At 47.2% G+C, this 14,167-nt stretch overlaps 2 protein-coding genes across 2 annotated transcripts in view; one reads left to right on the forward strand and one right to left on the reverse strand.

The window, feature by feature from the left end:
• PVALB (parvalbumin) overlaps nucleotides 1-2,156 on the reverse strand; it is an 11,006-nt gene extending 8,850 nt beyond the window's left edge. The window contains exon 1 of the mRNA XM_019544844.1: nucleotides 2,075-2,156. The gene's annotated coding sequence lies outside the window, so the exon portion shown is untranslated. The remainder of the gene's footprint in view (nucleotides 1-2,074) is intronic.
• A 764-nt stretch (nucleotides 2,157-2,920) lies between these two features.
• Nucleotides 2,921-14,167, forward strand: part of NCF4 (neutrophil cytosolic factor 4) — a 47,159-nt gene continuing 35,912 nt past the window's right edge. The window contains exon 1 of the mRNA XM_019544846.1: nucleotides 2,921-2,980. Coding sequence (XP_019400391.1) covers nucleotides 2,952-2,980 — 29 coding nt within the window. The 5' untranslated portion in view covers nucleotides 2,921-2,951. The remainder of the gene's footprint in view (nucleotides 2,981-14,167) is intronic.

Below are 14,167 nucleotides of genomic sequence, written 5' to 3' on the forward strand. Positions count from 1 at the left end.
GAGCCAGGCTGGAGGGGGACCCCCTCCCCCCCTTGTGTGTCACCCATTGTCTTGTCACAAAGTGCTGTGCCGGGGGCTGCCGCCCATCCACTCGCCCCCGCGGCTGGCATTTACCAGCCTGGGTTCAGCAGAAGAATGGGCATTTACTGGGCCAGAGCCCGGCAGTGTCCCCAGGCACACAGGGGCAGAGAGTGGGTGCCGAATGGGGCAAGAGCACTGGGTAGGGCCAGGGTTTCCCCCACCCCGCCTTGTTGCCCTCTGGCTTGCAAGCTCCAGTGTTTCAGGTGGAGGGCGTTGGGATTCAAACGCTGTGCTCCTCACTCCACTCCTGATGCCCCTTTCCTCCAAGAAATGGACTCATGGCCCCCCCACTTTTTTTCAAATGGAAGTTGGCTAAACTCTCAGCTTCCCCAGCAGCTGGCAGCAAGGAGCTCCACGCTGGCATGAGGAGCTACGTGAACAAGGATGGCCGGATGGCTTTGTTGTATACCCCCTAGTTAGGATCCTAGCCAAGGAGGGCTGGAAGGGACCTGGAGGGGGCGGGGGGGTCACTTCTAGGCCATCTACCTGCCTGCTCAAAGCAGGGCCAGGCACAGCTATCTCATCCCAGCCAAGGCTTTGGCTAGCCAAGGATGGAGCTCTTGCATTGAGACAGAGGGAGAGTGAAAAAGAAAGCCCTAGTGCCTTTCTCTTCCCCCTTGCACTTGCCCAGGAGGGCCTTGTCTCCAGCGGCAGAGGGCCTGTGTGCACATGGGACCACCTGTTGCTCAGCTTCTCCCCCCGCCGCTCAGCAGAGCTCGACTCAGCCCTTAAGCCCTGTCGCAGCCTGCCTGGATACCCTGCTTGCAAGTGACTTGTGTTTTGGGCTCTGCCTCTCTCTGCTCACAGTGCAGCAGCCTCTTTGGAGGGCTGCTCCAGCAGGTAACTCAAGCTGGGGGCGTGGGGGGGTGGCAAGCTCTGGGGGGAAGCACACTCTGCTGGCAGGCTCCCCTCAGCTCCACTCGAGTCAGACAGCTGTCAGCGAAACAGGTGACTGTGGCAGGGGGACCACAGCAGCCCCCCTCCCCATAGCCAGCACATCTCCCCTGCCTGGGCCTCAGCCTGCCTCGGATCCCCTCAGCCGTGACCCCTGCCTCAGACCACTCAACCCAGGGGGATAAATGCTGCCTAGGAAGCCTCAGAGCATGGTTGTGCCCTCCCTTTCCCATCCCAGGAGCACAGCAGCCTTTGTTTCTGGCACATGGAGGCAGCTCTGGGGCTGGAAGGGCTTTGAGCTGGGGGCCAGCATGGATTCTCCCCCCTCCTTGCAGAGTCTTTCAGGCAGCTCTGGCTAAGTGGCTCCCCCCTCTGTCCAGGCTGTAGTCAAAGGGGACTGGAAGGTGCTCCATGACCCTTGTCCTTCCTCATCCTGCCTGCATGGGGCTGTGCCCTTTTTCTCTGCGCTCCCTGCCTGGTGCTGCCTACCCTTCTGCTGCAGCCATGCCAAGCCCCTGTTCCCCATCCCCTCCATCGTCTGCCCAGGCTAATTGCTCCACCAGGGAGAGACAAACAAATCTGCTGAACCCAAACAACCAGGGACAGTTCCACCCCCATGCCCAGGTGAGCCCCAGGCATCCCTTGCCCAGCCCACTGGAGGCTATGCTAGTGTGGGGAAGGGGATGCTTGAGCCTCTCTTGCCACATGCTGTACTTTGGCTGCAAAGTTTTACTTTGGCATCTTTCAGCCAATGTTGTTCACTTTCCCTTTCCCTCTTGTGCCATTGTTTCCCTTTGTTTCCATCCCTCTTTGTCATTGTTTCCTCCTTTCCCCTGCCTCTTTAGTTATCCTCCCCTTCCATGCAGTCCTTTCTTTCTCTCTCTCTCGCTCTCCTTCTCTCTCTCCTTTGGGCTCTTCCACTGCAGTCAGTCAGCTGGGAGGCAGGGATCACTGCTTCTCCTCTCCCTTAGAGCCTCTCCTCTCCCTCTGTTCAATGGCAATTATCTGGGGAGATCTCGCAGCTGATTTTCCTTCAGGTGAAAATCCCTTCAGTGGATCCATCCCAGCTGTGGGAGTGTCACCCTGTCTTGCTACTTACCTTTGGTGGCTGCCTGTGAAGTGCTGGAAAGGGCTGCTGGATGCTGAGGTGGTGTCAAAGGGAGGTGAAACCCAGGGTGGGAACCCCACTTATATAGGCTCCCAGCCCTTTCTATTTTGGGCAGGCGATTACCCCCTCCTCACTGGTGTCAGATACTCAGGGACAGCAGTGGTGGTATCACATGTACCTTTCCCATAACTAATCGAGTAGCACTATTAATACTCCTTGGCACTTACCTTCCCCTCGCTGCGGAAACCTGTCACCTCGGCAGAGTGCCATTAGGCTTGCCACTTGATTGAGGACCTTAGATCACCAGGAAGGGGTATCATTTTGATGTCTGGGGCAAAGGGGTGCTTCAGGGAGTTGCTGATGGCTCCAATGGGACCAAGGGAGTGCCCAGCTACAGGGAAGTAGGGGGGTGGGAAGGCAGGACCTTGCTTAAGGTGCATCGGATGATAGAAGGGGAGCAGCAATTTCAAGCTGGAGAACTTACCTCTTACCTGACTTTTCGTCCCTCGGCAGATACCTCTTGACAGAAAGAAGAGTCCAAATCTGCAGCCTGCTTCAGAGCCACAATTCAGTAGGAGCACTTCACCCTGATCTCTGCACCAAGGGGGATCCTGCCCACAGGCAGGCCTAAGCCAAAGTGAAAGATGCTCACCATCAACAGGATGACCAGGAGGTGAAGCTGCTCTCTTATGGGCAGCCACCAACCCTGCCTCTACTCTTTCCTGACATATACTGTCATTACAGCTGGAGCTTGCTCCATCCACTCCATGCATTGACCTGGTATTGCAGTGCTTCCAGGACTGGTGCAAAAAAACAGAAAAAAAAAAAAAAAAATGTATCTAAGTGTTCAAGTCTGCGTTGAGGATGGATGGTGCAGGGCTCTGTACCTATTCAAAGGTAGGGTCCCTTCCAGGTTGTAAGATGATCTAGGACAGTCAACCCCCAAAGGGTAAGAAAAGGGGCATAATCACTGTATGCATACACATTAGACTCTAAACTCTGCAATGCAGGGACTGTTTCACTTTCTGGGTCAATCTAGTGCAATGAGGCCCTGTTTAGCACCTCTGGGAACTTCCCTGACATCCTCTTCCTCCTCCTCCTCATTATTTTATTATAGGAAACAATATTAAGTGCCATTAAGCCCCATCTGCCCTTCTGTGGTTTGGGAAGGCACTTTCTTTGCCATTTTCATTTTTCCTGGCATGGGAGCTGTTTTTATAGAGGGTTGCTAATTGCACTAATCTACAGGATATTTGCAGGGAGGGGAAGGCCTCTCTTTTCAGGACTTGGTAAGCAGCTGTTCACAAATGCAGAAGCCACTAAGGCTGTTGTGAAGTGCTCAGGCACATCTGTAATACAGCTGGAATTCTCTGGGGAGGATAGGATGCTAAAGGCTGCAAAAGTGGGGTTTGTTTTCCTAGTTTGACTGCTCGATCCTAGGTGTACACAGGCTAAATAGCAATGATTACTGTAGCAAAGCTTCCTATTTCGTGCCTTTCTGGTGCTGAATTCTGTTGTAAACTACAGGGGTTTACAGAAATTCTCCAGCAGCTTGAGCTATTTTCAAAGATGGGAGATTTATTGAATCAAATATGACAGTGATTAATTTAAGCAGTATAGAATTCCTTGGGTTATTTATTTTGTATTACATTTCTTGTGGAGGTCCTTGAATTTATGGCATATTACACGTTTTGTTCTGAAAATAGTAAGCGTGAAGGTGATATTGCATTGTTGGAGGCCCCTGGAGCTCCTTGTTCTTCTCTCCAGCAACCAGCTGTCCCATTACATTGGTTCTGAGTGGTTAAGGCTATGGACTTAAAGTTGTGGCCAAACATATCCTTTAAACTGTTTTAGGCGTGAACATCAGAAGTTATGATACAACTCTTACCTCTGCAGGATCACACAGGAATACACGTTAGCTGAACTGATTCTCTTTCAACCCTGAATGGATTTATAGGATCTTAGGAATGTAGGGCTGGAAGGAACTTTATGGCTAAGTACAGACGTTCAAAAAGCCCAAGCCTGAATTGATTCAGTCTTTGCAGGTTAGTCTAACCTGCATAGATTGAACTGATTTGCAAATGAACAGACGTTCACTTTTGATTCCAAAAATGCAGCCACGTGCCTGCAGTGGCTTAAGCTAGAAGCCATGAAGTGTTAGAGTGAGCTCTGCCTTGCCTTCAGGCTGGAGGGAAGCTGAGCTGAGTGGGGGTTGACCAGGGCGCAGCAGGCTGAGTATGACTGGGGAAGGATTTAAACCCCCACCATGGCCAGCAGGGACCCCAGCTGGGGTCTTCCTGGCTTTTCCCCCCTGTTTGCTGCTCAGCAGAGCCCAGGACCCCCAGAGTCTCCCTCCCAGCCAGGGGGCAATCCCGCTGTGCCTTCCCAGCTGCTGGGGCCCAGATCTTGCTTGTGGCAGCCCAGGAGCAAAGGCCAGATTGGGGGGAGGCAGGGGAATGAAACAGCCCCAAACCCAGGTGGGGACACACACAGAGGGATTGTGGTGGCAAGGTCTCCATCCTGGGCATGAGCCCTGCCAAGCAGAGGGCCCCAGGCTGGGGGTGGGGAAGGGGCTCAAGTTTGTCCATGCTAGCTCAGGGCAGAGTGGAGCTGAGTCGAACATGCATATGGGGGAGCAGCTCCTGCCCGGCAGCCCCTTCTGCCCTCTGGAGAGCAGTGCTTGGGCCAGGCCTAGCTCCAGCAGTGGTGCGCATGGTGCAGGCTTGCCTCCTCAGCCCTGAGCACTATTACCTGCATCCCCCAAGTGGCTGGGTGCTGAGCTGGGCATGCACTGCTCACTTCCCCTTCCTGGCAGCAACAGTGAAGCACAACCCTCTGTACCAAGCGCCAGGTGGTGCCTATCTGTATGGCCAGGGCAGGCCCCTGGACGGTGGCGGTGGTGGGGAAGCTGTTGGGGTAGTGCCCCTGTACCTGGCACCTAGTATGTGGGCCATGCTGCACCGCTGCTGCTGGGTAGGGGAAGTTAGCAGTGCATGCCCAGCTCTGCACTCGTGGGACACAGGTAATAGCTCATGGGGCTGATGGGGTGAGCCTGTGCCATGCACACTGGCACTTTTCTCAGTGGGCAGAAGGGGCTGCTGAGCAGAGGCTGCTCCCTCAGCTGCATGCTCAGGTCGGCTCTGCCTCAGGCTAGCACAGATGCACTTGAGACCCTTCCCCGCCCTGCTCCCCACCCCTGCTACCAACCTGGGTCCCTCTGCTCAGTGGTGCTCATGTCCAGGATGGAGCTGCCACTGCTGTGCTCCCCCTGTGTGTTGTCCCCACCTGGGCTTGGGGCTGTTTCATTCCCTTCCCTTCCCTCCCCAGTGATTTGGCCTTTGCTTCTGGGCTGCCCCAAGTAAGATCCAGGCCCTGGTGGCTGGGAAGGGGAAGTGGGATTGCCCACTGGCTGGGAGGGGGGTTCTGGGTGTCCCCAGTTGTGCTGAGCCCCAAGCAGGGGTGAGAAGCCAGGCAGACTCTGCCAGTGAGAGAGGGGAGGCAGGGGGGTTTAATTTTCCTCTGTCCCTAGCCCCTGCCCCCTGCACTTCAGTGGGCAAAAGTCCGGCAGGGGCTGCTCCGCCCCCTCCAGGCAGACAGGGCTGTGTCCCCAGCACACCCACCCCCTTGTCAGCCAGTGGTCACTGCTCCAGCGAGAGAACAGAGGGGCAGGGCCAACCATGCTCTGCTCTAGCAGACAGCACAACCCAGCCTAGGCCTGCAAAGCATGCTGGGATGCTGTGGGTCTGCGATTTAACTTTTGAATCAGGGAGGGGTCTGGTACAGAAGTTTCATATACTGGTTTGACCTAAATCAGTTAAGTCTGATACAACATTCAACCAGGTTTATCTTAAACTAGTTTTGGTCATTTTTAACCTGATTTATGTGCACTGAACTTGTATTCTGTTACAGGTTTAAAGCAGTTTCTGATCACTTAAACAAGTTTAAGTGTAATTTCTGTCCCTAGCATATGAGGTCATCTTCTAATTCAACCCCCTGCTCAAAGCAGGATCATACCTGACTAAACTATCTCAACCAAGTGCCTGTCTAACCTGCTCTTGACAATTTCCAGGGATGGAGATTCCACAACTTTTCAAGGTAGCCTGTTTCAGTGCTTGACTACCCTTAGTCACTTGTATTTCTACATAAGGCTGCACAGATAACAATTACTTTGTAATGGCTTATTTTGCTATCATTTGATATCAGTACAATTGATATATCTGTCTTCACTGTAGTTACATTTTGAGCCATCTGATATTTCTGGGCTTAAGTGTTTCCCTTGGTGAGATAACTGACCATTGAAACAGCATGTCTCCATAATGTGCCTTCCGCTGAAACATACAACATGGAGTTTGCTTTGCACTATAACAAATTGCTATACTTTTTGACAGAGGATCAAGAGCAGAGGCTGGTTTAGGGAGGTCATCTTGTTCTTGGCTGTTTGCAGAGGCTCTATGCCACTGCTATTTGGATGCTGTCTGGGTAGCCTTTCCCTCTCATCCTCTTCCTCTGATGGTTTTCAAGGATGAAGGTTTGGATACCTCTTTTTTTTGGCTGCGGGGCTGTGGTTTACCTCTTATGTTGTCTTTCCATCTGGTCTGGTGCAGGGGAACATATGTTTCATAGTTTGTAGGTCCACGAGCAAGGACAGAATCCCAGTAGTTAATACAGTGCAAGTGGAGAGCTAGCTTATGTAATTCCTTTGAATAGCCCAGGCATGTGAAAGTCTCATAGATTAGAGGAAATCTTTTCTTATCCTTTAAGTTGATTCCTACTGAAGCTAATTCACAAAGGGAAAAGAAAATCCATAACACTTTTTCAGGCGGAAAGTGAGAATTCTGTCAGATGGTGATTATTTAATTTAGCTAACATTTTTTTTTCCACCTGGTGGGATGGAGAATGCAATATATAGTTTGCTGCTATCAGTCTGATCCAAGTCAGGAGCAACTGTGTGTTGTTATTGTGTGACATCTGATTGGTGAAAGTATACCTGTGGGACAATAAATTAGTTGGGTAGAGAGGATGTCTCATCCCACTGATCAATAGGTAAGTGACCACATCACTTAAACCACTATCTCCACTGGCTTCTTTCAGGGAAACTGAAGAACTGTTTAGGCCTTGGAAACTCTTTTTTAGGTTATATCTTCATTGCAAAGGTAATTGGGACTTTTACCCAGTTTTTAATTCTAATTCCCATCTTGTCTACACACAAACACCTCAGCTCTTGATTTGGAGGTGCTTTAAACCCTGACTAGTGAATCTAGCTGAGATAATCTTTGAGGTCAGAATCCAAGCCCGTTGCTAGTGCTTTGGAACAGAAGCGTGCTCTGGTGCTGTCCAGACTGTATCAATTACATGGATAACAAGAGACTTTGATCTCCAAAGCTGCCAGCCTGGCACCAAGCCTACATTTTCTTTCTTTTGTTTTATTTGTTTAATGACTCGTGTGACCACTTCATTTGGGAAGATGTCCCACAGCTTGAGAGCTTTCTCTGACACAAAATGTTTCCTGACTGTCCACTTAACTTTTCCCTTCACGTTGCATCTTGTTACTCCCATGCCCAGCTCTCTCATTCACCCTGACAATTCCTCATGCTGCTTGTTGTTTATACCCTTCAAATATTTTTTCCAGCTGGTTATAATATCCCCAGCCATTTGTTAGCCAAGCTATACATGATTAGTTCTTTTTACTCGTTCCTCATAAATCAGTCTCTCTAGCCCCTTAATCATTTTTGTTGCTCTTCTTTGATTTACCTCCAATTTTGTTGGCATCTTACTGGTATTGAGGTGCCCAGGGTAGTGTAGGATTGCTTTCCTCCCTGAGTCTGTGGAATATCCTCAACTATCTGTGGCGGTTTCCAACCTGTTCCCAGGAAATGATCCAAGAATGATAAATCAGGTCCAAGTTGCAGGAGGTTGGGAAGCTTGTAGGATCTAGTGACCATACACAATGCCATTAGATATGAGACAATCCTCATAGGTATTATATGTCTTGTATCTCTACAATGTGCCTCAATGTTAAAAGTTTTCAAAGCACTTTAGAGGTTGTACCACTGAAGTGCAGTTCAATGCTGGTCTTACCTTCTACTTGAAGAAAGGTGAGACTCTTGTTTGGGCACCATTTTGTTCAGGGCCCTCACTGTGAGCCTTGAGTTGCATGCATCCCTGTCTTCCTGTTCCTCATAAGGCTGCCATTAAGCTCATCTTCACGAGGCTCCTATTTCACTGTTTTCTGGCTTCTTCTTTCTACTTAAAAACCCCAAACAAATTAGAATATAGTATTGCCACCTGTCCTAGCACCCATGAGCTGTCTTCTAAAGGGGTGCCTTGTGTAGCCACACTTCTTGCATATGTCCCTATATAAGCATCTCTTTTTTGGAGCTGTAAGCCCTCTTGTGCCAGCAATGCTGTACCAACACATTTTGGGGGAACAGAAGCAAAGATTCATTTCAACTAATGGCACTGCACTGGGAACTATTAAGTAGGCAGAATGCAATTATTCAAGTTGGAATTTGGGCAGAGCTGTAGGGCAAATACATTTGTTCTTGGAAAGAATACCAGAAAATCTTTGGTGACTGCAAATGGGATTTGTGTTGCTTTCAAAACATACATTTAAGTACTAAAGAAGGCAGTGCCTAATACATCTTAAAATTTAGCTTAGGGAATAGTAAGCAAAGAGCCCTAAGTGTTTTGGGGAACATTTCTGCAGTAAATGGGGAAGATTTGGTCTGGTGTGTGCATGAAATATGGAAGGATTAGTTAGAGAGAATGCGTGTGAAATACAACTGAGTTAAAAGACACTACTTTTAATTAGTGTACCAAGGCTCATGACTAATGGGCATATTTGCTTGTGCCTACATGTGCACTTGTGTATGCACATGCATATTTTTGCCTGGCTTCTCTGTGGCTTAAATATGCCAATGTCCTTGTGTAGATCAGCTACCTCTATGGGTTGTTTGTATATCTTGTTTCCCTCTGTTGGGTAGAGTGTCTGGCTTACTCAATTGCTTTTTAGTTTCCATGCATTCTCACCAGTCAGGAGAATAGCTCTTGCAATTCACCTGGTATAAATCTGTGACTTTGAATCAAAATTTTAATATATTTTTTGATAGCACTTCTGTAAAAATGGATTCAAGATGTGGAAATAACAAGAACTGTAAATAGAAACCCCAGAAGCTAGAAGCAGGTCACCAACAGGCCAGTCTAGTGGTGGGATTTTGGGCTTCTCCTGTTTGTAAGATTTTGTAAATGATGTGGAAAAGAACGTGAAAAGTCCTGAGTGGTATCACCAGAAGGAGATAATTCGTATCAAAAGTGATAGCAGTTGCTGTGCAGGTCCCTGGTGAGAGCTGGGTTCAGCTCACTCAACAAGAAAGAAAAAAAGGAGTGCTGAAAGATTAGAACTGTATATCATAACACCTCTTAGCAACTCTCAAATGGATACCTACAGCAGGAAAAAAAGCTGTGAGCCCCAGTGGGAAACCCTGACCCCAGGTTAAGGGAATGGAAAGACTTAATTTTCTCTACAGCACAGAGCTGTGTCGATCAGGCATTTGTCATAATTGCCACTGTGGTGCTATTCACACTGGGATGGGTAAGTCCATGTAATTATTACCACAGGGGTTTATATACTACGATAAACTAGCACAGCAGAAAGGTGGCTACATTACTTATCCCCACTTATACTAGGGGGTGGAGAGAGGAGGGGATTAAAAGGATTTAGATCAGGGTAATAGCCTTCAGTGAGATGTGCCTTTTGTTTTAGCAGTTGAAGTTTCAGGGTAACTTGGCTCCCTAAATTGTGAGTATACTTCCCAAGTAGGAGGAATCTGCTATTTTCAAGGTTTTTTGTTAGATATTTAGTGATACCATTGCTAATGCAAAGTGCAGAGTGAGATGGCTTTTAATAGTAGAAGTCTGTACAGGACTTGCATGGCTCCAGCTAACCAGTGGGTGGGGAGGGCTCTATGGCGATGATCCCAGAACGTCGATCTGGGGTTTTTCCTGCCAATGTCCCAGGTGGAAAGTGCTGGCTAAGAAAGTCTATAACTAGCGTTGGAGAAGGAGAGAGAGAGGATTCTGTCAGCTGCTAATTTACCTGGCAGTATTTCATTGGCTAATAGTTTTTCCACCTGATGTGGTTAGGAATGGGATATAGAACCCATCATCTTTAGGTCACTGCTTTGAATTCAGTCCAAGACAGTAGTAGCTAAAAGTCATTAGTCTGTAACATCTGTTCTGTACCCTATTTGAAAGAAGTTGATGGGCCTCAGACCAGTTTCTAATGGACAGAAGTTTATTTCACAAAAATTTCAAGCTGGTTTGGCCCTAATAGGCAATCTCAGCAGAGGGTTCATGCAGTATATACCTGGAACTCCCTTTTTAGTCTTAGTTTTGGTTTGCCAGGGCAGATGGTAGGAGGTAATGAGAAATGGAAGTCTAGCATTACATACTCCTCCTGCATCTGGGATATCTCCAACTGAAAATCAGTGTTCACCTTCAGCATCATCCTTTTGTCTAGCTGTGCCAGTACACACATGCCCAGTTATTCAGCATGCCATAATTTTGCTTTACAGTTTTTGTTAAGCAAACTTTTGATAGTACTTCTTCTGCTCCATACATAGCCTTGGTTGTTGGACTCTAGATTCCAATCTGTAGTAGGCATTCACCCTCTTTAGTTCTTCTGCCTAAACCCATAGTTATGAATGTCATCTACCTATTGTACCTCTACATCTCCCAGTGTTTGAGGACCTTATAATTTTTCATGTATTTATCCTCTTGACAATACTATTATCCCTCCTGTACAGACAAAAAAACAAGGCTCAGAGAAATTAATCAACTTGGGTAAGGTCACACAGGTAGTGTGTGATGACACAAGAAATTGTACCCAGGTCTCCTGAGCCCTAGGCTTGTGCTTTAATCCCTACACCAATCTAATATATCACAAGTTGAGGTATCATACTCCTCTCTCTTGACTGGGGCCTTTCTTGCCTTTCTCTGGTGGAGTTGGATTTCATTGTCTCTAACATTGTTTATAAATATGTATATTCTGGTAGTGCCCAAAGGCCTTAGTCATAATGGGGGGTGTCATCTTTCTCTCAGGAAGGAGAGGGCTTGCTTCTGCCTCATGAGGACATGGACAAATGACTTCTGTCTCGGATTACACATACTCTTCATCTTCACACACACCAGCAATAGGGAGACAGATGCTAGTGGAGCAGTGCATGGCCTGCCTGTATGTTTTGCTCTGTGGGGAACCTTTATTACTCTTCTGGGTAAAATCAGGTGACTTTCTAGCTATTTGGCCTATTTCTAGAGAGATGTAAATTCCTGAGAGGGATATTTGACCTCATTGCATATCTGTGGCTAAACCTCTACTGTTGTTTTTTTTCTGCTCACCTTGATATGTGTAGAGGATGGGGAGAAGGGGGCATATGGGGGAAGAGAGAGGGAGCATCTGTTTCCCTGAGCTGGTTTGTTGGAGACTGCTTGCTTAACTCTTTATGCTGTATTCCTCCTCAGTTCCCTTGCTAGTTCCATATTAGGTCACTGTAAGGATGTAGGACAGCTGAATATCTATTCCCCAGGCCTTCCCTAGGAAGATAGGTTAATACTGTGCCAGTAAAAAATGCCTGACTGATAGAAATCTTCTGCATAGACTTGAAGTAGGCACGGTGTGGTCCCTGGCAGCAGAGTTTTTCCAATAGTGCCCTTCCAAAGCACCCTACCTTGCTTTACAGGAAGACTTCTAGGCCAGGGAACTGAAGTTCAGTCTCCATTGCCCTTTCATGAGCTGAACCGTCTTCCCTTAAAGTCAACAGAACGATTTTTATTGACTTAAATTGGAACTGGACCAGGTCCTCAGTTTGGGGTCTCTTGCTGAGACTACCAACAGGGGGACCAGTTAGCAAAATGAATGATTTATTTTGTGATGGGAAGACCTTGACTGAGACCATTATTTTACATGGGACCCTGAACAACTGTCAGATGGCAGTGACTGAAAAGTACTGACCTAGATTGGGTTGGAACTGGAAGGCCTGTGTTCTAGCCCATCGCTTCTTGGATTTCAATATCTTTCCCCATTTTTCTTTCTTTAAGGAGTGAACCCTTGGTTGCCCCTTGCCTCTGTTTGAGACATGTGGAGAGCAGTAGTAGTTTCTCTTAGGACACTGGAGTAGCACAGGACTGCACAATCTTGGAAGGTAGGGGAATATAACACAGTGTCACTAAAACCAATTATTTAGGTGGATTGTGTGAAGTGTTTGTGTGAGACACTGTCTCATTGCCTGGAATGAAAGCAGAGGGGAAAGTGGGAGAGGTGAGACCTCTGACAGATACTGAGAAAGAGAAAAAGCAAGAGAACACCTAAGGATAATAAGAGAGGGTGAGAACCAGGGAACACATGCACACACGAACCCCCCTCCCTGCTTACCATGTAGGTAAGTGCTTGCACAGACATCACAAACATGGATGCAGTCACATACACAGCTGCAAAGGCATGTTTCTACATGTACACACCTACTCGCATGAGATTGTAAGGGTTTAAGTGCCAGAGTGTTTCCTTGGATCAGTTTTCTGCTGTGATGAATTCAGTGAAGCTGTACTGGTTTGGAATAGGTGAAAGAGTCTCCTGAAACCTTTAGAGATGGATGGGTCTCTTGGCAGTTAGTAATTAGGACATTCAGGGGCTTGCAGCTCCACCTCTCCGAACTTAAGTGCATCTGATACACTGTACATGGGATTCCAAAGTTTAATTTAGCTTAACTCTTGGCTGCAATCAACAGCTGATAAATTTAGTTGGAGGATTAAGGAACCTATAAGACTAATAGCTCCTTAAAAGGAGTCTGAAGATGGAAGAGCAAAACACAGACAACTTCTAAAAACCTGCCTTGAAAGGTGATGCACAATGCTGTCTTGTCTTAGAGAGGCAAATGTATTGTTTGTGGTGGGCGGGAGACTTTCTGGGAAGCAAATGCTCTAATAGAAAGGTGGGGAAAGGGATATTTAGAAGTGTGGGTATTTAAGGTAACTGGTTCCTTTGCAAGCCTATGCATAGGATATTCTACTGAAATGGACATTATATAATAAACACTTCCCTCCCACAGTTGCTCCAGACAGTTTTTTCCTTCTGTATTTAACTAATTGTGATGAGGTTATGTTGGGGATGATTTTACTCTCCTTACCCATTACAGCACTTATGCAGGCCGTCATGTCTGGAGAATGTCTTTCTCTGCACTTCTTCAGTGGCAGCGTTTAGACAGACATACGTATGTGAGCTCTCTGCACAGCTGCTACATCCTCTTAATACTGCCTATGTGTAGCAATGCTGGGGGAGGAGGTGTTGACCAGCACTGTGTGTGGGCAGTCAGTTATACGTCAAGACAGTAACCACATCAATACTACGAAGGTTCAGCCAGACATTTAATTGGAGAAGAGACTAACGGATCAGAAGGTCTTGGGGGCCTCTGTTTGGTGGCACTGATGGTGCCATTTTAGATTCCAGCAGTGTTTGGAGCTGTGAACTAAGACCAGGGCTGCATCATGCTAGATATTATACCAATACATAGAGAGGTTCTGTCCCAAAGAGACCCATTGAAGTTAGATCTGGGGCCTGATTTTTCTATTAATGCTTAGTTCATTATTTTTTCCCCTACTGTTAACTCCTAGTTAAATTCTGCCTATTTGTATCACTCAGACTATCGGGGGAAGAAATTAGGTGGCAGGAGACATGATAGAATTTTATGGAATACTTGATGTGAAAGAGAAGGCAAGTTGAATTCTTCTTATTAATCCTTATCTGAATAAAGCAGGAGGGGCACTTGATAAAATTTAAATGTGAACAAAAGGAAATGTTTTCTTTTCACACAGTGCTTAATTTGCTGGTGGAACACACAGCTGCATGCTATTATTGTAGCAATAACTGAGGGAGATGTGAAAAAGGATGATATAGAAGTACAGCATCTGTCACCATCTTAGCTGAGACTATCAAGGTGGTAGAATGTAAGTTGATCACTAGCACTGGTAAGAAAATACTCTTCTGTGACTGTATTGAAGAAATGGGTGACTGCATTTTATTCTAATATTGTT

Source organism: Crocodylus porosus, unplaced genomic scaffold (assembly GCF_001723895.1).
Source record: "Crocodylus porosus isolate Cpor-Errol unplaced genomic scaffold, CroPor_comp1, whole genome shotgun sequence".
In the NCBI taxonomy this organism is placed as follows: domain Eukaryota; kingdom Metazoa; phylum Chordata; order Crocodylia; family Crocodylidae; genus Crocodylus; species Crocodylus porosus.